This window comes from Manis javanica, chromosome 4, assembly GCF_040802235.1.
Source record: "Manis javanica isolate MJ-LG chromosome 4, MJ_LKY, whole genome shotgun sequence".
In the NCBI taxonomy this organism is placed as follows: domain Eukaryota; kingdom Metazoa; phylum Chordata; class Mammalia; order Pholidota; family Manidae; genus Manis; species Manis javanica.
Window position 1 is genome coordinate 149,659,530 of NC_133159.1, and position 27,579 is coordinate 149,687,108.

At 49.4% G+C, this 27,579-nt stretch overlaps 2 protein-coding genes across 4 annotated transcripts in view; both read left to right on the top strand.

The window, feature by feature from the left end:
- RNF43 (ring finger protein 43) overlaps positions 1-14,203 on the top strand; it is a 65,734-nt gene extending 51,531 nt beyond the window's left edge. The window contains exons 4-10 of the mRNA XM_017660449.3: positions 5,372-5,446; positions 5,551-5,682; positions 6,312-6,416; positions 7,834-7,995; positions 8,523-8,625; positions 9,257-10,606; positions 12,764-14,203. Of these exons, the coding sequence (XP_017515938.1) occupies positions 5,372-5,446; positions 5,551-5,682; positions 6,312-6,416; positions 7,834-7,995; positions 8,523-8,625; positions 9,257-10,606; positions 12,764-12,807 (1,971 nt within the window). The 3' untranslated portion in view covers positions 12,808-14,203. The remainder of the gene's footprint in view (positions 1-5,371; positions 5,447-5,550; positions 5,683-6,311; positions 6,417-7,833; positions 7,996-8,522; positions 8,626-9,256; positions 10,607-12,763) is intronic.
- A 1,658-nt stretch (positions 14,204-15,861) lies between these two features.
- SUPT4H1 (SPT4 homolog, DSIF elongation factor subunit) lies at positions 15,862-22,343 on the top strand. Of its 3 annotated transcripts, none has more exons than XM_017660453.3 (5): positions 15,862-16,193; positions 16,755-16,861; positions 20,626-20,681; positions 20,925-20,978; positions 21,393-22,343. In XM_017660453.3, the coding sequence occupies exons 1-5, from the start codon at positions 16,131-16,133 to the stop codon at positions 21,458-21,460; spliced, it is 348 nt and encodes a 115-aa protein (XP_017515942.1). In that variant the 5' UTR covers positions 15,862-16,130; the 3' UTR covers positions 21,461-22,343. The 3 variants fall into 3 exon arrangements, with proteins under 3 accessions (XP_017515942.1, XP_017515940.1, XP_073091489.1); XM_017660451.3 differs by having other exon boundaries at positions 15,910-16,199; XM_073235388.1 differs by lacking the exon at positions 15,862-16,193 and adding an exon at positions 16,370-16,495.
- The last annotated feature ends 5,236 nt before the right edge of the window (positions 22,344-27,579 follow it).

The following is a 27,579-nucleotide window of genomic DNA, read 5'->3' on the forward strand; positions in this document are numbered from 1 at the left end:
ACTTGCCAGGGTGATCCAGCTGGCAAGGGGTGGGGCTGAGAGTTGAACTGAGCCTTTCTCAAACCCAGGCTTTTAATCCCTCTGCTCTGTTGCCTCCCCTTCTGGCTGGGAATACTGAACATATGTAAAAAAGATTCTCATGTCAACCTAAGCCAGAAAATAGTTAGACTGTGTTGCATAGTCAGGTGGACTTGGAGGAATGGGTCCCGCTCCCGAGACTGGTGAAAGAGAGGGCTGGGGGACAGTCCCAACCTGTGTGTTTGCTCACTGTGCTCAGGCCCAATCCCCGCTAGGGATTTCCCCGTCCTCCTGAGCCATGCGTCTCAAGGAAACAGCCTGGGCTCTTAGCTGGTCCCATGGGGGCAAGGGCTTGGGATTCAGGGATTCGGAATGTGGTGTGGTGCCCACCGACAGGTGAGATCTTCTCCTAGCCTGGCCGGGCTGGTGCAGAAGGGGGCCAGGATACACCTAGATGAGCTGGAGAGATTAATGGTAGCAGACTTTTGTTAGGCCAGAGCTACCCTGCCTCTGGCTATTCCATTTCCCTTGCTTGACAGAATGGGAGCAGATGTCATTCATTTGTTCATGTGGTAGACTAGTGCTCAGTGTTAGGTAGTGTGCATGTGAGGGGAGAGCGTGTGCATGACAGAGAGACGAGAGGGACAGAGGGAGAGAGGGAGAGAGAGAGAGAGGGAAGGAAGGGCTCACAGAAGCTCTGCTGTTCTAAAGCGGCATATGATTTCACACACGTGAGCCCTTGGCAGCCTGTCAGGACGCGTCCACATAGAAGGTTTACTGCCGCCCTGGAGGACCGCGCTCTTGCAGGAGAAATGGAGCATGTGCACAGCCACTGGTGAACAAGGACCAGGTGGCCAGTGCTCTTTGACATACTCAACCTTGTGGCCTTTATTTCCACCGTCATAAAATAGGACTTTCATTTCCTACCCCCAGTGAGCATTGTGAGCATGAAAATAATGTATGTCAAGTGCTCAGTAGTGCCTGAGCTCAAACGAACATATAAATAAAAAACATGAGTGTAGAAGTAGCGCCTTGGCCAGTGCCCCGTGGCCTCTTTCCCTTCACAGCCTCCGCAGCCACGGCCTGTGCGTTCCTCCCCACACTCGCCCCACAGCTTCTCCACTGGCTTCTGCCCATCCCTCTGGGAACTGCCCCAGACCCAGGTTCTCCAGCTGGCCAGAGCCAAGGCTCCCCTCAGGCCTCAGCCTCTGACCTGAGTGTGCAGCTCCTGCCGGGGATTCCCTGGGCCAAAGAAAGTCCGCGAAGGTAGTAATGTGGGTCTTTGAGCTGCTTCCAGTGTTTTAGAAGTCCCACGGTTGTTTAGTTATTCTTTAACTAAAATTTTCATTTTTTGCTTTTGGTTGGAATTCTGTCAGTTCGATGTTTTAATACAAGTTACAACTGTAATAAATGCAGTTAGTTGATAAGACATTTTTTTTTAAATTACAGTTCATGGGTGCCATAGTGGAAAGGTGGGTCTTTGGTGAGGAAAGTGTGAAAACTGCTGACCTCAGCCAGCTCTGCTCTGGCATCTCAGTTTCAGCAGTGCCATCACTATCTGCAGAGCTGGGGCTCTGAAGTCTGGCATCTCCGCTGCCCCGCAGTGTGACCTGGACATTTTAGCTCACCTCTCAGAGCCTCTGTTCCCTCATATGTAAAAGGGGGATAATACTGGACTTACATCATCAGGTAGCTGTGAGGATTTAATGGGAGAGTACAGAAGAAGCTCTTAGCCCTGTGCCAAGCACATAGTAATCATTCCGTAAATGATTGCAGCTGTCACTCTGGCCTCATCAGTGGCATCGTCATCCTGTACTTTCACAGTTAGCAAGGTTGTTTTTTTTCTCTCATTGTTCTCTCTCTTGATCTTCTCTGAAACCCTCACCATAACTCTTCTGGACTATCCCATTCTTGGCACTTCATCTCCTCCCTCCTATCAAGTCACCCAGATTGCTTTCTGTTTCTTTATTAGCAACTCCAGAGCCATTCATGGGATTTCTCAGGTCCTTAACCTCAGTCTCATGATTGGACTCAAGCTGGCTCTGGAGGCAAGCAGATGGGTGTGAGCCCTGCCTCTCTTACTGTAGAGCCCACTACCTGGTGACCAGGTACTTGGAAGACCAAAGTCCTGGCAGGAATCCTGCCTCCACTGCTTTTCAGCTGTGTGACCCTAGGGAAGTTGTTTAGTCTCTCTGAGCCTCAGTTTCCTCAACTCAAAAGTGGGGCTAACAACTGTTTTGTGGAGTTCTTTTGAGGAGTAAATGAAATCATGTTCCTGAAGCACATAGTAATAGCTGATATTATAAAACTAATACTTAAGGAACACTTTGTACCAGGTACTGTTATAAAGCTTTGCATGGATTAATTTATATAGTCTTCAAAACAACCCTGTAGAAGTAGGTCCTATCATTATCCCCAGTTTATAGAAAGGAAAACTGAGGCACAGAGCAGGTGAGCAACTTGCCCAAAGTCTCACAGCTAATAACTGGTACTAGATTCAGGACTCAGACTTAAGCAGTCTGGCTGGAGGGGGTCTCACTAAAGATTATATACTTTTTACTTCCTCCTACCCTTTCTTTCCAGCCCAAATGAATCCCACCTCTTCCATTGAATCTTTCCTAACTGGTTCAGCTCAGATAGGCTGCTGGGAGCAGAAATCCCTCTCTCCTACCAGGGTCTCTGTTGTGCTCTGCACACCAGATTTTATGGAGGTGTCTTGGGGGAAGGGGGATGCCAAGGCTCCTTCTCAACCCACCTCCACCCTCAACCTTAGCTCACTTTATCTGTTCTGAATAGTGAAGATTTGTGTCAGATTGTGTGTGTGTGTGTGTGTGTGTGTGTGTTGGGAGGAGTGGAGAGAAGGGCGTCGTTCAGCAGTGAAAAAAGGTTGGAAACTACTGGTCTATTTCATTCATTTGTACTCTAGAATGTTGTTATCAGTATTATAATTTTATGCGTATACCTTGTCTCCACAGCTAGATTATGAGGTGGTCTGGAGTGCCTGGCCTTCCCTGGGTTGGCACCCTTGTCACAGTAGGTGCTCAGCCAATCTTTGATGAGGAGGAGATGCCCATAGACTGTCACTGTCTGGAGAGGAAAACGTAAGGCCCAGAGAAGTGCAAAGTACAGTACAGTCCTGGAGTATATTGGCTCTTGTTGCTAGAGGCTGTGGGCAGGCTGGCCGACTCTTTGCAGCTCCCAGGGGAATCTCTGGGTTATCTTTCTAAAGCCCAGTCTTCCGGTCTGGGGCCTGCCCACCCTCTCTGCCTTTCAGAAGTGCTTCTTCTTCTCCATCCCCTCCACTGTCTTGGTTGCAGGTGGACGGGAGAGGAGCATTGGTAGCCCCAGAGTGGTCTGCCGTCTGGCCCCATACTTGCTTTCTGATTCCTAGATTCCTAGACACAGGCACCCACTGCCTGAAATCTTGTTCTTTTTTCACATTTGCCAACTCTCTCTCTTTGATCATTTTTACAGCTTTGTAATTATGGGCTGTAATGGGCTGGGGTGTTTGAACATCAGGGTAATTGCTTTCCACTGTTCCTACCCCAATCCTTCAAAGATAGAGGTGTGGGGAAGTAAGAAAATCTCCAGAGAAGGAAGTCTGTGCCCTTCCTTCATGCTCTTCCAGGCTGGGCTGGTTGGGCCCAGGGTCTCCTTCTGGATATGAGAAACAAGAATCCCAGTTCTGTGACTACTGGGGTGACCCTCCTCCTCGCTGCCCCGTGACCAAGTCCTGGACTGTGATATTAGCAGCAGGAGCCCCTCTCCTTTTCTCCTGAGACTGTCCCACTACCCTGTCTTGGAGGGCTCTAAAGACTGGAGAGCTGCTTTTGCCTGGGGTCACCGGGGTGGGGTGGACTTCCGGGGAGTAAGGGCTGGAGGAGGATGAAAGCTGTGACCTCTCAGTTTCTTCGGCAATTCTAGTGTCTTGTGAATTTCCAGTCAATTAGGCTGGCGAGCCTGGGCCTGGGCTGGGCAGGGGCGCTGGAAGAGGGCCCAGCCTAGCTCTTGGGAAAAGAGGGAGGGAAGAGGAACCCTACCCTCCTGACCAAAAGAGCGCCCTGCATTAGGGTCTCCATCACCTTCCCTGGTCTCCCCTGCCTGCAGGCTGCTCTTTCTAAGGCCCCCCCCTCGGCCCCTGGGGGAATGGGGAGCAGGGACCTAGAGCAAGGAGCCACTCCCCTGGCCTGCCTGGCAGGAGACCTGCCCCAACAGGCTCCCCTAGGAAGGGAAGCTGAGATCAAAGCGCTGAGAGTGTGAGTAAGCCCAGCGCAGGCCCTCCCGCCACCACTGCTTGCAGAAGGATTAACTCCTTCAGTGCCTGCGGAAAGGTCCCCGAATTCTGTAGGCCTCCGGAGGCATGAAGTCCTGGTCTGATGCCATTGCAAGATGAGTCTGTGCTCTAGGGAGGAAGGCAGGAAGTTGGCTGTACCAGCCAGGGGCGCCTGACATTAGGGCCGGAGAGGTGTCCCTCCGGCGCCATTGCTCCTCCACCCCGCCCTCCGTTCCTATCTCCCTTCCCTTACCCCATACCTAAGCCCCTAGAGGCCTACATTTTGTTCACTTTCTGGCTCTGCTCTCTGCTCTGCTTGGCTGACTAGGATCTGCTTCCCCCAGCCTGCTCTTGGAGCCTTGGGGAGCACGCACATGCACAGTTATGTCCTCACAGGACAGCCCCTCACATCCTTCCCCACACAAGTCTCCAGTACCACCCTCAGGGACAGGAGGAAGGGATCAAACACTGGACAGGGACTCCATTAAGTCCTTCATCTGGAGCCTGAGAAAGAATTGGCAAACTAGATTGTGGCAGGGAGAGAGGTGGACTCTGCCATGGGAGCAGGGTCTCAGGCTTGGGAATTTTGCCTGAGCTGCGGGGATACCCTGCCGGCTCCTCCTGTCAGGCAAGCATGGACCCTCGGGAGCCCAGCTCCGTTCTGAAGGAGCTCTTCACATCTCTGCTCTTCTCCTCTTCCTTTCTGCTGGGGATTGGTCGCCCTCAGACCCCTACTGTCTGTTCTCACACTTCTTTGTGAAGGCAGACTGTAGACTCTGACGGCAGGGGCTGTTTTACTTGTCCTTAGCCTAGTCCATCACCTGGCACCTACTAAACCCTTGTTTAAGGTTTGTTCCAGTATGAAAGGAAGAACTAAATGGCTTTGAAGTCAGTGGGACCTGGGCCACCTCATTGCAGGGCAGGTGATCCTAATCCCTCGCGAGTGTTATGTCTGTGAGCGTGCAGAGAAGCAGTGTGTGCAAACTCTTAGGAAGGGATGGCTGGTGAGAGGGTGAGGCCACGGCACAGATGGGCTGTGTCTTCTCTGACCCCAGCCAGACCTCTGCTGTATCTCTGCAGGCCCAGATGGCAGGTGAGCGAGGAGCCAGTGCTGTCCTCTTTGACATCACTGAGGATCGAGCAGCTGCTGAGCAGGTACCCAGGGGTGTCTGAGGAGGGGGCTGCATGGACGAATACAAAGTTACCAGGGGAAGGAGAAGCAGGACACAGCAGCCCTGTGGGCGCTTTCCCTCCTGCAGCTGCAGCAGCCCCTGGGGCTGACCTGGCCGGTGGTGTTAATCTGGGGTAATGATGCCGAGAAGCTGATGGAATTTGTGTACAAGAACCGAAAGGCCCATGTGCGGATTGAGCTGAAGGAGCCCCCAGTCTGGGTAAGCATGGCGGATCTCCATACCCTGCCCCAGCACGTGCTCCCACCCTCACTGTGTCCTGTGGTGAAACGCCTATTGAAAGCCCTTGACCTTAGATTCCTTGAGCTAAAGAGACCTTTGTAATGCTCTAGGCCAACTTCATCCATTAGCTGTGTGCCTCTAGGCAAGTTTCTCCCCGCTCTGGGCCTCACCTGCAGAATGGACTGATTGGTTCAGCTGAGTTCTAAAGTTGTTTTCAGCTCCATGGTTTCTCAGCAGAGTAGAAGGTCCTGAATGAAACACTGGCCCCCTAGCCCCCTGACCTCTGGCTGCTGTTTCTCCACTGGCAGGAAAGCCCACACAGCTGCTCACTGGGTAGCACCCACCTTGCAGAGGGGTCCCTTTCTCCTTTTTCCCAGCACACACTTCTTCAGATAGTACCTCTCACAGCTGACACCTGGAGGGCCTTTTCCTGTGCGTGCCCGTGGGACCACTAGCTTCACCTGCAGGTTCCTCTCCACCTCAGCCCCTCTGCTGGACGCTCAAGGGAACCATCAGCTCTCTATCTCCTGGGCTCCTGTGTTCCTCCCCAGAACTGGCCCAGCTCATTCCAGAAGTATGACCCTTCCCATCTCTGTTCGTTCCCCCAGCCAGATTACGACGTGTGGATCCTCCTGACGGTGGTGGGCATCATCTTTGTGGTCATCCTGGCTTCAGTGCTTCGCGTCCGGTGCTGCCCCCACCACAGCAGGCCGGTGAGCAGGGTGGGCCCCCATGGAGGTGGGCATATGTATGTGTGTGGGAGATAGGGAGCAGGAAGCTAAAAGTGAGGAAAGAAGGTTCTTTTATTCTCACCAAACAGTTTACATCAAAATACCCTGGCCTCGGACTCCCTTGATTTCCAGCAGCCTCTCTCCATAGGCTTGCTCATTTGGACTTTTATTCAACAAACACAGTGAGCTCCTGCTGAGCTCTGTTCCCGGTGCTGGGGATTGTGTGTGCAGTGAAGAAAAAGAGAAGATCCCTTACCTCCAGGGGCTTTGATTCTAGAGGGAAGAGACAGATAATGTACAAAATAAATAAGTAAAGTATATAGTATTTTAGATGGTGGTATGTGCCAGGGAGAAGAATAAAATAGAAAAGGGGAGAGGGAAAGCAAAGGAGACAGGGCTAATTTTTAAAAGCAAGACCAGGAAAGACCTCATTGACAGGATGACACTACAGGAAAGATCCTAGCTGGGTGAAGGGGTGATCTGTGTGGGTATCTGGAGGAAGTGATCTGAGCAGAAGAAACAGTGAAATCAGAGGCTTTGAGCCAGAACTGTGTCTGGTATGGCTGGGGAACAGCAAGAAGGCCATGTGGCTGGAATAGAGCAAGTGAGAAGGCAGAGAAAGAGGCAAGGACAGAGAGTTCACAGGGCCCCAGCTGTACTGGACTGTTCAGGCCATTGTCAGGACTTTGTTTTTGACTCTAGGTGAAATGGGGGCCATTGGAGGGTTTGGGGCAGAAGGATTGCCGTGAATGATTTAAGTTTTACCGTGATCACTCTGGCTGCTTTGATGAGACTAGATTATGGAGGGGCAATGCTGGAAACAGAAACCAGCTCAGAGACTGTTGCAGGAGTCCAGGTAAGAGTGATGATAGCTGGGGTCAGGGAGACAGCAGTAAAAGTGGTGAGAATTACTTAGATTCTCAGTATATTTTGAAGGCAAAGCCAACAGGTTTACTAATGGATTGATCATTTAGTGTGAGAGAGGAGTCAAGAATGGAACCAAGATTTTTGGCCTGAGCAGTTAAAAGAATGAAATTGTCATTTACTGAGAGAGGGAAGACCAGGGAAGGAGAGGTGTGTGGTTGGGGGTGGTTAATGGGATTAGAAGTTCAGTCTGAGCATGTTAAATCTGACGTGCCTATTAGACATCAAAGCTGAGATGTCAAACAGGCAGTTGGATTAAGAAATTTCTCTCATCAAGGGAAGGAAAGCTCAAGGGTGGGAGTGGGGGAGTGAGGAGGGAGGGCGTGGCCTGCTTGGCAGAGTCATGCATGAGCTCCAAGGGGTCATCACTTGGCCATGTGATTTAAATGGGTGACTGGGAACCAAGTATGAGCTGAGGACCAGGGATGCGGAAGGGGAGCTCTTGCCTCATTCTGAGCCCCACCCCTCTTCCCAGGATCCCCTTCAACAGCAAACAGCCTGGGCCATCAGCCAGCTGGCCACTAGGAGGTACCGAGCCAGCTGCAGAAGCACCTGGGCTGAGTGGCCAGACTCAGGTAGCAGCTGTAGCTCAGCACCTGTGTGTGCCATCTGCCTGGAGGAGTTCTCCGAGGGCCAGGTAAGACAGGGAGGGCCTGTGGTTCACCTCTGTGACCAGGCTGGGGAGGAAGGCTGGAGCTGGGGAGGCTGGACGAGGCACTTAAGGCTGGCGGTGTTGCTCTGGCTGCGTCTGTGTCCTGTTTGTCCTGCATGGGGTAGAGGTGGAGGATAGTACTGAGGTCTGGTTGTTTTCCTGGTCTTCCAGGGAAAGAGAACTATTGTTTGTTGCATGCCTACCTACCATGTTCCAGGCTTTGCAGGGGGTGCTTTATAGATGTATTATCTCCTTTTAGCCTTGTGACAGTGAGGGGTAGGGTAAACTAGTTTTTTATCCTTATTTTAAAGAGAAAACTGTTAAAAAAATTTGCAGCTAAGTGACAAAATCTATATCTATGAAAAGCCATACCTTTCTATTCTACTATGAGGTATTTTGCAAGTAGGTGAGAGCACGAAAGAGAGGCCAGAGGGAGTCAGGGAAACGTCCTGGTTCCTAGTCACTCCTAGAGCTACAGACAAGTTTGATTCAGACCCCCTTGTTTTCTCCAGGAGCTACGGGTCATTTCCTGTCTCCATGAATTCCATCGTGCCTGTGTGGACCCCTGGCTGCATCAGCATCGGACTTGCCCCCTCTGCATGTTCAACATCGTAGGTAGGAGGTGGGCCAAGGACCCCACTATGTGCAGGCAGATGGGTCTAGAGCAAGGCTTCCCTCTGAGGAAAGGTTTGCCTTAAAGCTGAGGAAAAAGCAGGACTGCCTTGAGAGTTCCTTAAGGTGTGCATTGCTCACGTGCCTCATCTGAAGGGGAGGAACATTCACATTGTAGACATCTTGATTATTTAAAAAATCACTTGTATTTTCATGACAACTCTGTTGATTCTTAATCTTGGTGATTTGTATATTATTCTGATTTTCTGGAATAAAGTATCCTATTCTAACAAAACTAGGATATTATGAAAATTTTCTAAAAGATGAAAGTGAAGTATCTTAAGAAAGAGAGCTTTTTTCTAATTCACCCCAAGGTGCAATATGGGCTAGTGGTGGTTCTGGGTGGAAGAGCCCAAATGGGCTGATGGGAGGAGCAGGAACTGACGTGCACCTTGAAATTCCCAGAGAGATGAACAGACTGGAAAGAGTAAGGGTGTCCCAGGGCACAGGGGGGTGAGGGAGGTCCATGGTCTCCCAAACTCTGACTGAGCTTGCAGGGTATGCGGGCTCCAATAGGTATACTACTACCCTCCATAGGTTTGTGAAGTCAAAAACTGTTGGTTCTTTCTTCCAGAGGGAGATTCGTTTTCCCAGTCCCTGGGACCTTCTCGATCTTACCAGGAACCAGGCCGGAGACTCCATCTCATTCGCCAGCATCCAGGCCATGCCCACTACCACCTCCCTGCTGCCTATCTGTTGGGCCCTTCTCGGAGTGCAGTGGCTCGGCCTCCACGACCTGGTCCCTTCCTATCATCCCAGGAGCCAAGCACGGGCGCTCGGCACCACCGACTCCCCAGAGCTATGCATCTCCGGGCTCCAGGGGAGCAGCAGCGCCTGTCAGTGGCCCAGCACCCTTGCGCACAGGCCTGGAGGCTGAGCCGCCTCCGATGCACCTCACAGCACCCCACTGCTTGCCCAGCACCCATGCGCTGGGCCAGGCCTCATGACAGCAGTGGGTCTGGAGAAAGCTACTGCACAGAGCGCAGTGGCTACCTGGCAGATGGGCCAGCCAGTGACTCCAGTTCGGGGCCCTGTCATGGCTCTTCAAGTGACTCAGTGGTCAACTGCACGGACATCAGTTTGCAGGGCATCCATGGCAGCAGTTCTACCTTCCGCAGCAGCCTGAGCAGTGACTTTGACCCCTTGGTATACTGCAGCCCTGAAGGGGAGCCCCAGGGGGAGGAGACTCAGCCTAATGTGACCTATCGGCCCCATTCTTTGGACTCAGTGGTGCCCACAGGGGAAACCCAGGTTTCCAGCCATGTCCACTACCACCGCCACCGGCACCACCACTACAAAAAGCGCTTCCAGTGGCATGGCAGGAAGCCTGGCCCAGAAACAGGGGTCTCCCAGTCCAGGCCTGCCATTCCTCGGACACAGCCCCAGCCAGAGCCACCATCCCCTGATCGGCAGGCTGCCAGATCCAACCCAGCAGCTCCTTCAGGGCAGCTCCCCAACCTGCAGCGGCCCAGGACCCTCACCGAGGCAACCCCAGGCCCAGCTGATGCCTCTAGCCCCAGTCCCAGCAGCTTCTTCCACTTGCAGAAATCCAGCCTCCCTGTGCGACACCCACAGAGAAAACGGCGGGGGTTTCCCTCAGAGTCCACCCCAGCCTCTCGGCCCCAGGACTTGACCTCACACCCAGCTTGCCAGATTTTTCCCCATCATGGCCCTGGGTTAACGTACCACTGGTCCCCAGAGGCACACCCATTGATCTTTGGGTCGCCAGGCCTGGACAGAAGACCACTACCAGAACCCCCAGATCCCTGTTACTCAAGTTCACAGCCAGTGTGGTTGTGTCTGACTCCACGCCAGCCCCTGGGACCACACCCATCTGGGGAGGAGCCTTCTAAATGGAGTTCTGGCACCCCACAGGGCAGGCCATGCCCTTACCCACACTGCCAGGTGCCACCAGCCGAGCCTGGTAAGTTTTCAGGGGCATTGGGTTGGGTGGGAAACGGGGACCAGAGCTGGATATTGCAGAACCGGTGAAGTCAACCAACAAAGGATTGATGGAAGCTGAGAAGGTTACAACAGGGGTGACATTCAAAACATGGAACAGCAGGCATAGCATGGGGGGGATGCTGGCCGGCCCGCTTCAGCTCTGCCACGTGTTACTCCTTTAGTTGCCAGATCACAGGGAGGCCTTAAGGTACTCGATGTGTGGCTGAGACATCAGAAAACACTTGGGGTGGCTTGGGGCAGCAGCTCAAACCCAGTGTTTCAATATTTCAGTAATTGGTATGGTATAACATACAGCTCAATATTAGATTTAAATACAAAGAAGGCCAAGAAACATTCCATACCCTTGAGGAGAGCTTGCTGGTAACCATAATCCTAGGCCATATAAGAAGAGCTATGTGAATGATGAAAAAAAAAAAGGAGAGAGAACTCACAGGTGGTTCTCAGCAGAAAGGTTTTCTCCTTTCCTCAAGGGCTAAATGAACACCTAGGAATCCCCTTATTAGCACCCTTGTTAATGAGACAAACCTCATTTTCTGGGGTCTTTGCATCCCTGTTACTTTATTACAACCAGTGATGATAATGTAAATCCTCAACTTTAACTTGGTATTTTTTTGCTTGAACCCTCTTCTTCTTCCAGACCCTTCCACACCCTACTCTTCCCATCTTTTCATTGTGTGGGTGACACAGTTCTTTGCCTATAGCCATCACTAGGAGGCCCCTCCATCCCAAAAAAGGGGACCCAAAAGTCCTGAAATATAAGACCTCATAGTTTAGGAGTCCTACAAGCAGGATCTGAGAGCTGCTATCATTCACTCATTCATTCATTTCTTCCCTCCTCTTTTCTTTCTGCATTGTATGCTTGCTGTGTGCTAAGTTCCATGCTAGGCTCTGAGGACATGGAACTTGTGAGCCAGGAGATCCAAGTCTATGGAGAGCAAGGCATGCAAGTAGTTATAGTAGAGAAAATAACTGCTCCCATAGGTCCAAGGTGCAAGCTTTGGCCATGTGTTGATTCCTTCTGGACCCTGTCATGTGGGTCCTTTCAGTGCTCTCAGTGCCAGACCACTACCTCTCCTCTCTCCAAACTCAGAACTGGTTTTAATGCCTGCCTTTTACCTGCTTCTCAGATCCAATCGATGAAAAGTTCTGTTAACTCGGTCTCTGCTAGCTTTATCATATTCTTCTCCAGTCTGGTGGCCCCTGCCCATGTCTTAAGTGCAGCCTGAAGATTGAGGCAGGAGTCTCCTAGCTCTTCCCTTCCCATTACAGGGCCACAGAGACTGGGCACTGCATACCCACTGCAGTGTCCTATAGAGCCGTGCATCACAGTCACCCTGCTCACTTGCCCTGCATACTGCTGCCAGGGTCATCTACCTCAAAACTGTCCAGAAATCTTCAAATGTTCTGTTTTGTCCACAGTAATGAAAAATCCAACTTGGGTTGGCTTTCAAGGCTCTAGCATCAGCTAACCTGCATCTTCTTCCCCAACTTTATTTTCCATTCTTCTCCTTCCCCTCCCTTCCCCATGCTTTAGCCAAACTGCATAAACACTTCTTACAGTTCCTGCAGCCCAGAATGTTCTGCTACCTTCCTATCCCTATAAATCCAATTCTTACCTATTCCTCTAGGAGCAGCACATTGATCTCCACTTTCAGGAAGCCTTTCCTGATTACTCCACCTGGACATGCTCTTTCCTCTTCATTGATTCATCTCTTATGAACCTGGTCCTGTCCCACTGGCATAATTGCCATTTTGCTTGCACAACCTTCCTTCTACAAGGCTGTCAGGTACTTGCTTATTCTTTTTTGTCTTCTTTTTGGCACATGGGAGCAGGCCAGATTCACGAGTGCTTAATAAATATTTATTGGGTGAATGAATGAATGGTAAGTACTGGTAACACATTGATTGGTTGCTGTATATATTTTCTGTTTCTCTAGCTTTGTTTTTCTCTCACATGTGTCCCAACTGGGGCCCCTCTCAGCTTTCAGTCTCATCACTCCTTCCCTGCTCCCCCCTCTCTGTGGTTCCCCCCCAGCCACGCTCTCCTGCAGCTGGCACAAGCAAGAGGCCAGCCTAACACTCAGTGACTTCTTTCCTCCCCTCTCTCCAAATGCAGGCTCGGAGGAGGAGCTTGAGGAGTTGTGTGAACAGGCTGTGTGAGATGATCAGGCCTTAGCTCCATCCAAGAATGTGCTCTGAAAGGCTTGGGGCCCTCTCTGGCACAGAGTCCTGCTCCTGAGAGAAGAAAGGACCTTGGAAAACACCCCTCTTCTTACTGTATTTCCTGGAACCACTGAAAGAGGAGTGGTGATGGTGGGTGGCAGGAGGTGGTGTTTCCTGCTCCCAGCTCCAAGACCTTGCCTGTGCAACATATCTGCAGTGCAGCAGATTCATGTCCAGCCACACAACCAGCCACTGCCTGCGTGGGCAGGCTCCCTTGAAGGCTGTGTTCTGAGAGAAGAAAGCTAGGTGTGGGTAGACAGGTGTTGTTAAGGTGCTGCTCCTTCCCCCAGCCCCAGCAAGTCTTCCTCATCCCAAGCCTCATGTTACACTTGCCAGTGGGTCCTGGCTGAATGCATGACCCCCTCTCATCTCCCTCCTTGAGCGAGTCCTCCACACCAGCTTTGGTTCCTCCTCAGTAAGACTGGTGCATCACCAGCAACACTGGCTTTTATCATTTTCCTTCTTAGCCAGAGGTTCAGGGGGCCTGAAATAGGGGGTGTGGGGCTCTGAAGCTTCTCTAGGCAGTTCCTGCCCTGGTACCTGAGGGAGGATGAGATCCACCTTATTACACCAGAGGGGAGACTCTGAAGTCAGCATGTGGAGTTGTGCCCCCAAGGTGGTGTAGCACCTGGAGGAACCTGGACAAAGCTTCTGGTCTGCACACTCCCTTGTCACTCCAGCAGCCCCTGTTCCTCTGGGGCTTGGGAGTGGGGGCAGTGGGGATGGAGTGACTCTTCCATGGAAATCTATCTCCAAGTCCCAAAGTAGGCAAAAAGAAGAGAATTTCTGCCTGACTTCATCTAGGAAGAGGGAGGATAGACTGAAGGTAGAAAAGACAGAATTATAGCTGAACAGGAACAGCAAGGAATTCTGTAGTTTTCTTTCAGAGCAGGGAGTGGGGAAGGGGATAACAAAGGAAAAGCAACGTGGGACTGTTGGGCTTAGATGGGCTAGTGGCCCAGCTTCCCAATGTAAGCCATACAGGCCAGGGGTCACATAGGAAAGGGAGCATGTGACCATGGAATTAGAGCTGGGAGACTGGCCTGGGCAGCTGATACTAAGGGGGCAAGGGCTGAGGGGCCTCCTTGGGGTGATATTCACCATAGGACAGCTTGACTGTTGCTGGCCCCTCAGGCATTATCCCATTTGGAATGTGAATGTGGGAGCATAGTGGGTACAGGACCCCACCTGAGGATCTTTTTCCTTCAGAGTCAGTGGGGAACTAGCATCTAGGCACCCACATGGGTATTTATATCTGAACCAGACAGAAAGATGCTTGAATCAGGCACTATGTTGAAAAATGTATTTATTTTCTAATATATTTATCCATAAATGTGGTCTGGTATTGTGGTTTTGTTCTGTCATGACTGTCACTCAGGGTAACAACTTCATCTTCTACATCAAAGAAATAAATTATTTCTGATATCAGAGGGTAGACTCTGATTTATGAAAGGATAGGGCAAAGTGGTGGGCTTGGCAACAAGAACTTGTTTTTAAGCCCTTGTAAAAAACAAAATTCAATAAAGTAAATTTGAGGATCTAGTATTAAGCGATTCGTGAATTAGGCAGTATCTCATCTCGCAAGTAGTAGAGAAGTGCTCCAAGATGCTGTACAAAATTGAAGATTTTTATAGACAGGAGGGTGGGGCAAACAGTTATTAGCAAACAAGATTAGGATTGTTTCCAGTAAGGTCACCCTCCCTTAGGAGGAGTGGGGTCTTAACGCGGTTTACCTCACTGGAACTTCCAAACTGATTGGCTTAAAATTCCACTCCTGGGAGAGGCTGAAGCTGCAATTAGTTTGGGGATTAAGCCCCAGTTGGGTGACTTGCCTAGAAGTGATCCTGTGTTAGGCCTGTGTTCTTAACACCCTAAAAGCACAGCTTAGTGAGAGCAGGGAAGGAGAAAACATGACTGGATTCTCATTGTGGTTCAGTCATTATCTGTATTATTATACTGTCTACTTGCACTCTATGATTTCAGTGACTTTCTTTGTGACCTTGGCCAAATACTTTTTGCCTCACTTTTTCCACCCATAAAATGGGCCTACTTCGCAGAATTGTTGCAGAGATCCTGTGAGATGAGAGTCAAAGCCTGTTCCCAAGGAAAATATTCAGTGATAGAGAACATCCCAACGGTCAGAGAGCCCATCTGAATGCAACATGAGATGGGTGCAAGAAACAGACCCACTCTGAAGAAGCTCAGTTTCAGTTAAGAGGCCTATTTGGGAGGATAGAGCAGCCGGGCCTGAAGATACTTATATCCCAAAGTTCCAATTGAAGTAAACACAAATGACTGTGCTCTGCCTACACGTGAGACTATTGTGCAGATCCAAAAAGCTGATGCTGTGTCTACGAAGAATTCCACAAAGTCTGGAGAGGCCACAGGGCCTGGAGAGGACTTGGTTCTTGTCCTCCCAAAGCATGTTTTCCCTTTCTCCTTCTCCGGGAAAGGTTTGGTAGGGATGGTGGTTATCTGCTACCCAGTGTGGAACCAGAGAAGAAGGCATTTAGCTTCCTATAGGGTGAAATGAAAAAAAAATTAAAGGACACTTAATCTCCTACAGATGTTCTGAAGTAAAGGAACTGTGTCTGAATGCTAAAAGCTGCACAAAGCATAAATTATCAGCTGGAACTAGGAAACGTACGTAGAGTTTTTAATATGCATTTTTTCCGCCATCCGCTCAGAGGCCAGCATTCCTGTGGACGGCAAATGAAAACCCTACAATGCTTTTCGCAGTTAGGAAAGAGGAGGTCTCCCCTGGATTTCTTTTCGTCTTTGCAGAGATAATCCAAAGGGAGACAGTGGACTCTGGCCCAGTGCTTTTAAAATGGGAAGGGCAAAAAGAATGTCGCTGCCTTCCGGGCCCCTCCTAAAGGACCCCGTAGCCAGTAGCCTAGATCAAAAGGCCCCGCACCGTCCGGATTCCTGCTCTAGCAGCGGCTCGCTTCTGCGCAGGCGCTATCCGCACCGCCCCTCCCCCACGGGCCCCGCCCACAGGCCCTACGGGTGCCTCAGCCTCACTCTCGCGCCGGCGCAGGTGGCGGGGGCGCGCGCCGGCCCAGGTGACTCCTGGCCGGTCCCGCCTCCAGGCGGGAGAAACCATCTCCTAAGGCGGGGGGAGGGACGGGGCCCAAGGCCTTCCACAACGGAAGAGGAAGTCTGAGGAACCGGCAGTACTGGGCATTCTGGGTAATTCTCTATTTACTTCCTGCGTGTGAGACGACTGCCTCAGAATACCTTGCTGTTCTGTTGAGAAGATGGCCCTGGAGACGGTGCCGAAGGATCTGCGGCATCTGCGGGCTTGTTTGCTGTGTTCGCTGGTAAAGGTGTGCGTCGGGGACTTGGTTGTAGGGCGATGGGGGACCAAGCTGGGGGAAAGAGGCTGGAAAGGGGTTGAGGGGTAATGAAGAGGAAAGTAAGGTCCAGGACCCCGGGGGTAGCAGGGGATGTGGGAAGCCGTAGGCGGCCGTTGCTTTTGTCGGTAGGAACGCGGGCTGGTCTTGCAGCCGTGGGCATGGACGGTCTTACGTGCCTTTGAATCAACTCTTAGCCCAGGCCTGACCGTTAACGGACGTCCAGGGAACCTATGTTGGAGCCGAAGGACACTGGGAGCCGGAGGAGGGTAGGGATCTGCAGCTAAGGGAGTACCCTGAGGAGTCTAGGAAAGGAATAGGTCAAACGCAATTGAAAGGAAGGAAGGACAAGAGAGGAAGGACTGTAAGGGTGGAACTTGGGAGTAGGGGCTTTAGGAGTGGTGGGCGGGGGACCTGATGAACCTTGTTTAGGGAGCCTTTTACTTGACTAGGTAGAAGTATGAACAAAGCTACTTTTTCTTTCGGCCTTGTTCATGGTCTCTTCTCCCCCTTTTGCCCCCCTCTTAGACTATAGACCAGTTTGAATATGATGGTTGTGACAATTGTGATGCATACCTTCAGATGAAGGGTAACCGAGAGATGGTATATGACTGCACCAGCTCTTCCTTTGATGGGTAAGCCCCTGTAGATACTCTATTCACCTATGTACTACCCTCACTTCCAGCCTCCCAAGTAAATGTGGGGCAGACTTTTTAAGACCTTAATCGTAGTTGGTTTCAAAGTTATTTTGATACACACTAGTTCTATGCTGTCCAAAACAGTAGCTACTAGCCACATTTTGCAGTGAGCACTTGAAATGCAGCTAGTCCAAAATGAGATACGTCTTAAGTGTAAACTACACTGGATTTCAGAGATTTTACACAAGAGAAAAGACTGAAATATCTTTATTTTTTAAATATTCCATGCCAAAATGAAAATACTTCAGATATACTGGGTTAAGTGAAACATATTGTTTAAAAAAATTAAACGTTTTTGTTTTTACTCTTTTTAACATGGCCACTAGAAAATGTAAAACAACTTGTATGGCTTCCATTAGATTTCCACTGGACAGTTCTTTAGTAGATTATCAGCTCGTTGGTAGGGACTGTGTTTACCTTGTGCACAGGGTCTAGAAGGTGGTGGCTGCTTACTAAGTGTTTGTTGAATGCATGAAGCTCCTTTTTGAAAATAAAGGAAGGGAAGGTGCCGTAATGGTAAATTATTGCCCCAAACCTGATGTTTTTAGATCTCTCTAAGGTGCCTGTAAGAAAAGTTTTCCCTTGGCAAGATTGTCAAGTGTGGTAAAGGGGAAATAAGAGAAATATAAGTGGCCAAGTCTCAGTTTTCTTTCCTTAAGGTAGGAGCCAGAGGGCAGTATTCTTTGGGTGTTAAGTACTATTAACAGTTAGGTACTATTAAGTTTCTTTTGGCCTTACAGCTAATAGCTAAGTAAGGATTTACACACAAACTGGGCTTAACCCAGTACTTGCTAAAATTCCTTGAAGATGGGCCAACTCCATTCTTTCTTCTTCGGTTTCCTGTAAGGATTACTAAGGGATTAGGCAAAAAAAAGATGTCATGGAATCTTCTACACGTATATGTGCGCACTCAGAAACTCAGTTCCTTCGTTCATTTGTTAGCACTATCCGTTCAGTGCCAACAAATGAACAAAAGGCCTCCCATTGGTGGGTAGAGTACTGTGTTGGCTGCTGTGAGAGATGTCAAGGTTTACCCAGTGAGATACTGTTAACCAGAGACATAGTGTAAAGTTTCGTATATTAGGATTTTCTCAAATTATGGTAAAATGTACATAATAAGAGAAATTAGCACCTTTAGGTGTAGAAGTCATTGGCATTAAGTATATTCACATTGTTGTGCAACCATCACCAGCATCCATCTTCAGAACTCTTTTCATCTTTCATCTCCTTTTCATTTCCCTCTCCCCACAGCCCTGGCCACCATCATTCTACTTTCTTTCTCTATGAATTTGACTACTCCAGATACTTCATGTAGAGGGAGTCGCACAATATTTGCCCTTTTGTGACTGGCAAATTTATTTCATTTAGTATAATGTCTTCAAAGTCTAATCCATTTAGCATGTGTCAGGATTTCCTTTTTAAGCTAAATACTCCATTGTATGTATATACCACATTTTATTTATCCATTCATTTGTCAGTGGACACTCGGGTGCTACCACCTTTTGACTGTTTATGAACCTGGGTTTACAAATATCTGTTCAAGTCACTGCTTTCACTTCTTTTGGTTAAATATCCAGAAATGGAAAAGCTGGGTCATTCTTAGTTTTTGTGTTAAAGTACAGTTGATACACAATCTTACATTGGTTTCAGGTGTACAACACAGTGAGTGGTTCACCAGTTACCCATATTATTAAATCCCGACCCTCACTAGTGCAGGTACTATCTGTCAACATAGAAAGATGTCACAGAATCATTGGCTATATTCTCCATGCTGTACTACCATGATCAACTTATATTATGATTGAGAATTTTTGTGCACCTTTATTCCCCTCACCCCAACAGTATCCCTCATGGTAACCACTAGTCACTTCTCAGTGTCTGAGTCTACTGCTATTTTGTTCATTTTGTTTTTATATTCCACAAATAAGTGAAGTCATATGGTATTTGTCTGTCTCCACCTGGTTTATTTCACTGAGCATAATATCCTCCATATTGTCGCAAATAGCAGGATTTTTTTTCAATGGCTGGATAGTATTCCATTATGTATATGTACCACATCTTTATCCATTCATCTGTTGATGGATACTTTGGGTGCTTGGATCATTCAATGTTTAATATTTTGAGGAACTGTCATACTGTTTTCTATAGTAGCAGCACCATTTTATATTCTTACTAGCATGGCATAAGGATTCTTATTTCTTCACATGCTTGTCAACACTTGATGTTTTCTGGGTTTTGTTTTGTTTTTGTTATTAGCCATCCTATTGGGGATGAGGTCGTATCTCAGTGTGGTTTTGATTTACATTTTCCTAATGATGAGCATCTATTCATGTGCTTATTGGCCATTTGTATGTCATTTTTGGAAAAATATCTGTTCAAGTCCTTTGCTCATTTTTGAATTGGGTGGTTTGTTTTTTTGTTGTTGAATTGTAGGAGTTAGTTATATATTCAATTGCATATTAGGTTTTGAAGAGTGGGTATATATCAGCAGTTAAAGGAGATCAGAGGAGGGCTAGATGAACTCAGCCTGAAATGGAGGCACAGCATATTATTTGGGCTCTTCAGAAAAGTACAGGATTTTTGAGGCAATTGCTGTGAGAAAGAGGTAGAAAAAGCACTTTAAAACAAAGGAGTGATTTAAGAGTGTTTAGAGAACAGTGGGAATTAGGTTTAGGTTAAATCATAAGGCTGAGTAATAGAGATTATACGACTAGAAAGATAGATATTAAGGACAGAGAAGTTATATACTTTGGCCAGGAGAATATCCTGTTTATGTGGCTACTCCAGATCAGTCTGCTGGGCCAGGGCAAATGTTAAACCCTACTTGCCGCCCCTGGAGATGGGTGGGGTCAGTTCCACTCAAGCATATGACTGAGCATGTACAATTTGGATGGGAGGGGATGCTCCCTAAACAGGAATCCCAAGATTGTTGCCAAGAGAAGAGGGAATGGATTTTGAGGGAGTAATCAACAAATGTCAGAGACTAGAACACACCTTTCATAATAGGCCATCATTTGATTGAATGATTGACTTTTAAAAATTACCTCTGTAGCTTCTGAAAGCACCTGATGCTTACATGTCAGGGGATCAGAGCTACCCGGGGAAGAACGATTAGGATATTAAGGGGAGCTAATGCTTAGTTAGCACCTACTCTGTGCTGGGTGCTTTTCCTATATTAGCTCAACCATTGAGTCTTGTCGTACTGGTGAAATTCTGCGAGATGTCTCCATATATGTGACAGAGTGTACAGCTTACTAGACGCAGAGCTTGGCCAAGTCTAACTTATTTCTGGAAGAAGGATCCATTGTTTTGACTTTGCATTAGGCCCCAGCCCTCTAGTGGTCATTTGGCTGGAACGTTCGTCTAAAGCTGTCCCGTTTCCCAGGGCGTCTGTGGGCTGAGTATGTTTTTGAGCCTGGTGAAATAGCCTTTTGGAGATGGTGACTGACCTGTGACTGGTGGGCCAGGGACATAAGTACAAAGGCCCTTTGTCAGTATTAGCTTGGAGTCAACCCCTTCCCAGCATTAGAACTCAGTTGCCCCTGCTTTCTAGTAGAGATTCAATAGTTGGCTGTTTCCTCGATTTCCTGTCCCATAACTATTCTGCTGGCTGGGAACAGAGTAAAGAAGGTAGTTACATCAATCTCTCTCTTCCCTGGTAGGGCAGGTTCAGGCTGACTCTGTTTCTTTTCCCTTCCTAGAATCATCGCAATGATGAGTCCAGAGGACAGCTGGGTCTCCAAGTGGCAGCGAGTCAGTAAGTGTCTCCCTTTCTCCTTGTCTGACCTGGTTGTGGCGGTGTTGCTATCTTAAATCAGTGGGTAAGTGCCTTGGAGTGAGAAAGGTGGGAGTTGTACGAAAGACAAGGTGTCCTATCATTTAACACATGCAGCCAAAAGTAGTGATTGGGTTGCAGCATTTCTCTCATTTTCAGTGTAAACTTCCATTTGGTCTTTAGCCGTAACCCACTCTAACTTCCATCTCTTTTCTTCCCTCTCAGGTAACTTCAAGCCGGGTGTATATGCAGTGTCGGTCACTGGTCGCCTGCCCCAAGGTAAAGGTCCTAACAACTGTAGTAACAGCCAATGTTCATCTAGTGTGCCGAGCTCTTTGCAAGTCCTTTATGTGAATTAACTCCAGGAGGCACCAAGAGGTTAAATAATTTTCCCAGGGTCACCCAGCTAGTACGTGAGGAGCCGGAGTTTGAATCCAGGTCTTTTGGCTCCAGGACCCTTGCTTTTGATAACTGTATATATACATTGTGCCTCTATTTTTACCAAGTCATTGCCCATCATTTGCCTGGCTCTTCAGTGGAAACAAACCAACCAGGCAGGACTATGGATGAGCAGTGTAGGAACTCCAGTTTGCTTAGGGCACCTCTTCTCCCTGCCCCCCAAAGTGGTAACTGGGGGATCTTTCTTATCTCCCAGAATCTTCTCCCTCACAGCTGTTTCTTTTCTTGCCACAGGAATTGTACGGGAGCTGAAAAGTCGTGGAGTGGCCTACAAATCCAGAGACACGGCTATAAAGACCTAGCAAGATGCATGGCTGCCAGCATCTTTGCTCCCCACCTCCTGCCTCTGCTTATTTTTTTGTTGTGGAACTAAATGAGCAGAACCGCGGATATTCCCTACCCTCCAATTCTGAGACTCGGCAGACAGACCCAGCAGAGCAGCACAGATGTCCTTGGACCATTTTACCTTCTTTGGACTACTGGTGGGGGTAGGAGTGGTCAGGGTTGGTGGGTTAACAGAGACTGAAGTCAGTGGGTAGTAAGAAGTCAGTGGCTATGCCCTTGCCCATGGATATGACTCTGGGTCAAAGCCAATAAACGAAGCCCTAGGAAAGCCCACGACAGATGCCTTGCCTCCCTCTTCCTTTTTCTTTGCTGGGCACAGTAAGAAACTCATTTGTCCTGGAAGCACTTTGCCAGAGAGGCATAGGCCCTTCTGTTCCCATCACCTGTTGCTGAGCCTCCAGGCTTGTAGCCTTTCTAAGGTACTTCCTTGAATCTTGTTGGAAGGTTCTTCTGAGTCTGGGCAACCCCATCAGCTTTGGAGTTGCAGCCTTCTGGCCTCTAAGACCTGGCCAAGTAGGTATCCCTTGAAGAACTACTGAGGCTTCTTGGTACTCTGCCTCTTGACCATGTTTAATACTTTATGCCCCTTGTCTCGCCTCTTCTTTTTACTGATCTTCCTACACCTTGGGCCATGCCATCCCTCTCCCACTTACCCTCATTCCACCACATTCCCCTGCCTGGAGACCCTCGGTGGCTGCTGGGTCTTGGTCTGGCTAGCTTGTGCCTCCATAAGATATGGACCCCTCCCTTTCTCCTCTGCCCTATTAGGGGGTCCTTGAGTGATGTCATGTTATTGGCCAAGGTGAGTTATTGTATTGGAATTAAAAATTTACCATAAATTCTCATTTGCTTAAATTTCCACAGGAAATCCTGTTAGTGTCCCCATTTTGATTTCCCTGTTTATTCCCTATCTGTAAAATGAAAATGATTACATTCTTTCTGCCTTTTTTACCTCAAGATTGGTTGTGACAATATACAAAATTTTATAAATTCAATTTTATAAGAGGTAAAATTGATTTGCTCTCCTTCTGTTAGCCTGTCTTCGGCATACACTGTATGTGCGCCATGAGCCAGAGCAGTGTGGGGGACACCCAGAGCCCCACTGCAGGGTGAGCTCCGACTCCCGCAGAGGGCTTTGTGCACCAGGGATCTGTGTCTCAGCCACCTGGTGTTGCTAGTGAGTCAGTGTCCCTTGTTACCTGTGGCCCGGGGTTTGTGGGAAGAAGGGAGAGATGACCTTGGTGACTCCCCTGCTTTCCTTGTCTAGGCCTATGGGAAGGAAACTGGGGCCCAGCTGCTCATGTTGCCACTCAGAGGTCTTCTTACACTAGAATCATGTTCTCTGCCTTCAAACTCTGAGGGAGTGGTTTGTTAACTCCACCTCCAACTGAGTTGTTCAAGAATTTCCCTGGTCCAACAAACTGAAAATGTTCAGGGGTAGTGGTTTCCATTCAGTTTTGATCTGAAAGGAGCCTTGGGAAGCAGCCCCACCAGGCTGCAGCTCACATCCCGTAGGGAAGAAATGGGTTTCAGCAAGAGTGCCCAGGCCGTGCAGCCAACACCCCACTTTCACTGGCTTTCTCAAAAAGTCCCTTGGAAATCCCCTGTTGCTGTCCTGCGTGTCTGACCCGGACGTGGCTGCTTGGTGAGAATGGAAACAGTTGTGGGGAGGGGAGGCAAGAGTAGCTGTGCACAAATAACCACACTCAGGCTGTCTCAGCCCCACACTAACTGGGGCCCTAACTGTCAGCCTTGCAGGAAGTGAAAGACACAGGCGCTGGTGGTTGTGGGGGAAGGGTGGCCAGTTGCAGTGACCGGATTTCACAAACTCTGTGCCCAGTGAGTTCTGCCTAGGAGCTGCTGCTGAATTCACTTTCTTGCTTTCTCTGGTCCCTGAACCTGCCCGTGGGCACTCAGCAGCCCAGCCAGGCAGTAAGGTGTTGGGAGTCCTGTCCTCTGCTTGGAGCCCAAAGAAGCTGAAACAGCCTGTTGGTTCTTCAAGGCTCCTTGGAGTGGCCAGGGTTGTGCGGAAAAGGAGGTTTCAGGCACTGGTCCTGCATTCCACGTACATGAGGGCTGTGCCCTGTCCATTGTGCTTGTTAAGGTTTCAGCCTCATTTTGACTTGATGTCCCATACCTGCCCAGACCTTGGTCTCTGCTCAGTAGTCTGGCTTCTCTCCTTCAGAAAGTCAAGGCTCCTCCCTAGTTCACTGAGGACGGAGGCAGGTCAGTCGGGTGAGGAACAGCAACGGCCAGGCCGCCTTGCCCTTGCCTGCTCGAGCCTCGCTCTCCACTCCCTGCCCACCACAGGCCGTGCAGTTGGGGCTCTCCAAAGTGGGCTGAGGGGCAGTGGATTGCTGAGTGCAGCCTCCAGCCCAAGGTGGGGATTGGGAAGTGACAGAACAAGGGTCAGAACGTTCTGGTCTTGGAGGGGAGCAGTTCCCCAAGCGTATCAGGGTTGGGCCCTTCAGGTTTGGGGACTGATGCCTCACTCCTCAGCAAGGCCACTACCTTCTTATTCCCAGCCCGTCTGTAACCTACAGTTCAGTCCTCAAGTCCCCTCCCTGACATCTGATCTGTGTGTGTAATGTGTAAGAACAGACCAATAACACCTTTCTTTGGAAATCTGGTTAATGTTTAGTGTCAGTAAAGCCTTTCATTTAAGTAACATTTTACAGTTGACAAAGGGCTTTCTTGTCCATTATCTCATTTGATGCTCACAAAACCTGTGTCATAGTTAACATCTTTATGTAATAAAACTGAGGCTCAGTGTTAGAGTGACAACCATGATCAAGTAGTGGAGCCTTAGCTCAAAAAGTATGCTGCCCACACCCAGCATAAGGTTTGCTAGGTGAGTGTTCCACAGGGGCTCCAGCACGGGGCATTAATGTATTAAGTGAAAGTTAATATGTCCCTGCTCCCACCACATACATCTTTAGTCCCCAGGTCTAAAATGAGCCAAAGAGGGAGGCGTGTGGGGACAGAGCCTGGGGAGGAGATGCTTGGCATTTACTCAAGGATCCTTGAGTGGAGTACTGGGCATCTGGTCGAGTCCTTCAGTTGCCAGGTAGCTGCACTTCTGTTAGACTCCAGTGGCTCTTAGGTAACAGCTGGTCTGTGGCTCCAGCCTCTGGCTTTTTCATCCTTGCCACCTCCCTCCCTCTGCAGCACAACTATGGCGCTTTCACACCTCACTGGAACACTGGGACTTGTGTGATGAAAAGACGTAACCAACTAGGGGCATTCTCCCTGCCTCCCAATTGCTGCCTCTACCACCCACTAGCCCTGACATTTCTGTCGCTTCTCTAAATCAAATATCCTCTATAAAATGCAATTGATAAAACTCTGGTAGCAGGATAGTGGTTGCCTATGAAGGTGGGCCTGAAGAGGGCATGAGGGGCACCTAGGGTGCTGGTTATAGTCTAGTTTCTTTAGTAACATAGGTCAATCAGTTCACTTTCTGAAAATTTATTGAGCTGTGCACTCATGATTTGTTCACTTTTCTGTTTATACATATACTTCCAATAAATTTGCCTGAAGATGCAGTTGGTGGTCTCTGTCTTAGGACAGTTGTAAGAATCAAATATATTAGGTTAAGAGCAATTTGAAAGCTATAAAACTATGAAGTATACCTGATGGATTGTCATTATCCAAAGTTGTCTATCACTAGATTAGTTCTAGGTAAGTGTGTCGAGGATGTCATCCTTCCAGCATTGTTGAGCAGTAGACACTCCACCTGTTATACATGAATATATCAAAACTGAAACATTCCCCTTTAAGCACCATGGCTTTTTAACTGTTCTCTCATCTTTTTTTACAATATCAGTTTTTGTTTTTAATATATAATTGCTTGCTATTTGGATATGAGAGTCTGGGTATGATTTAACCTCTATTTGGCTCAAAGTCATTGTTAGAAACCTCTGTTTTTGTATCATGTGGTGACATGTTCTGGGACTGAATATTTTTCCACCACAGGTTCATGTCAGCCTGTCAGCTGTCACTACTGCTGCTCATGTGTGGCCGTTCCCCCTTCCCGTCTTGTTTAAGCTAGAACAGACAGCCACACTTGGTAATTGCTGTAGGGTGGGCCAGTAAGGCTTAGACTAAGAAGATAGCACATGACTGCCTGTCTGGGTCTCAGGGTTCAGACATCTTCAGCAGGGGTTGGAGGAGGTGTGCAGGGTGCTGAGGCTGTAGAAAGACTGAAGGCAGATCATACAGAGAATGTGAGGGCTGAGACAGTTTTGACTTTGGCCAGCCCCTTGCTTCATGGATGAGAAGACCACCCCAGAGATGGTGGTCAGCCTGACTTCAAGAGGAGTCACTGCTACTTTATATGTCCTATGCTGCCTGGCTCAGTGCCTTTGGCCTACAGATGCTTGTGTTTCTCTTTGCTTTAAGATCCCAAGAAGCAGGAACTGAGTGCAGAGAAAACTGTCCCACAGTACTGGCACCAAGATGCCAGATTCTCTGAGAAATACCATAGAAAACATCTCCCCTCTAGACTTCAACACTATTATTCTCAACGCTTCACCCAGAGTGGAGGGCAGGCTTTATAGGGTCATGGATAGAGCACTTGAAGCCCAAGATTTCCTTGGGGGTCCTTCCCATGGAGGGAGGCCTGGGCCTGTAAGCAGCCAGGGAGCTGACAGCCCACTTGAAGGACAATGCTCTGTTTCTTGCCTGTACACTCTCCCTCCTCCAAACTGAGCCCTTGGAGAGAACTTGAAGGAAGGTAAGCGGCTTCAGACACCAGGGTGGGGACTCCAGCTTCTCTCCATTCTGCATTCCTTCTTCCCCAAACCCAGCCACTATCACCCTGTCAACCCCTCCCTCATCCCGGTTGATACCTGGAAGGAAGTGAGGGCTCTGGGCCACTAGCCGGAGGAAGAGGTCTAACTGTCACCTTGTCCCTGGGGGCTTGAGTAGCTGGGGGTGGAGGGGGAAATGCAAATCAACACTTGGGAGAGGGAAGAACTCCGCAGAGAGGGAAAGGGTGGCAGCTATTGCCCAGTCTTGCTCCTGAGCATGTGGTCCCGGTAGGGGCTGGGGAGGCCTGAGGCAGGAGAGTGATCCCCGGCCTTGAGAGAGGCCAGCAGCTGACCCCTCCCTGTGCAGGCAGCTGCCACACTGGCACTTTCTCCGGGCAGCTGGGTAGGCTCACTTCCTCAGCCCCACACCCCAAGGGCGCAGGGCAGTGGGGGCGGGTCTGGAGCCGGTGGGGCAGGCAGTTGGGGTGGGCCCTTCACAACCCTGGGGGATGAGCCTGAGGAGAGCTTGTCTGTGCTAGGTTACACTGGAAGGACCCCCTCTGACCGACCTCCCCTGCCCCCATTACAGGCCCCCAGAGGCCAGAAGTGAGAACCACATAATGTACTTGCAAAGGGATCTTTCACGGCAGCTGAGAGGCAAGAATTTAGTGAGAAGCAAGCCTTGGGCCAGTGCTTCTACAGTCATTATTAAATCAGCATGGCAATTACCAGACTCAAATTTGGCCACCTCCATTACTGTATTTGACTGTCAGGACCGTCTGTGAGGCATTATATTCCCCTTTCACAGATGAGAAAACTGAGTTTCAGTTGAATCACTTGCTTAAGTTCAGTGGCCAGGCAAGGCTACACCGGTGTCTCAGTCCTGAGGTCCTGGTGGCCTCCCTTCAGTTCCACCGTGGAGGACGGGGACCTAGGGCCTGTAACTGGGGCAGGGCTAAGGGGCACTCCTTGTCTTTCCTTTGCCCCCTTGAGTCCCAGCGTGCAGGTGGGGCTCGTGCGGTGGCGGGAGCGGGGGTGGGGGCAGGCAGGCTGTCTACTGATCTCAGAGCCAAGGTCTTTGGGGATGAGGGCCTTAATGCCTCCCTGTACTCGCTCACCCTTGGACCCTTCCTGAAGGGCCTGCTGTACCCCCTTCCAGGTCCACTGCCCCCATGGGGCTCCAGGCCGCTCACCTCCTGTAGTCACACCCCCCACCCCCAGCCCCAGCCCCAGAAGGCGGCTGCCGTGCCCTATTGGCCGCCGGAGAGCATTTGCCCTTATTTGGCTAAGCCGGCTCCAGGCTGGCCCTCCACTCCTAGATGAGC

Bases quoted from the DNA above. Each gene is read 5' to 3' on its own strand.
- SUPT4H1 (XM_017660451.3), top strand. From the start codon at position 16,131: ATGGCCCTGGAGACGGTGCCGAAGGATCTGCGGCATCTGCGGGCTTGT. The intron at 20,682-20,924 runs GTAAGTGTCTCC...CTTCCCTCTCAG, and splicing joins CTCCAAGTGGCAGCGAGTCA to GTAACTTCAAGCCGGGTGTA. The intron at 20,979-21,392 runs GTAAAGGTCCTA...TTCTTGCCACAG, and splicing joins CACTGGTCGCCTGCCCCAAG to GAATTGTACGGGAGCTGAAA.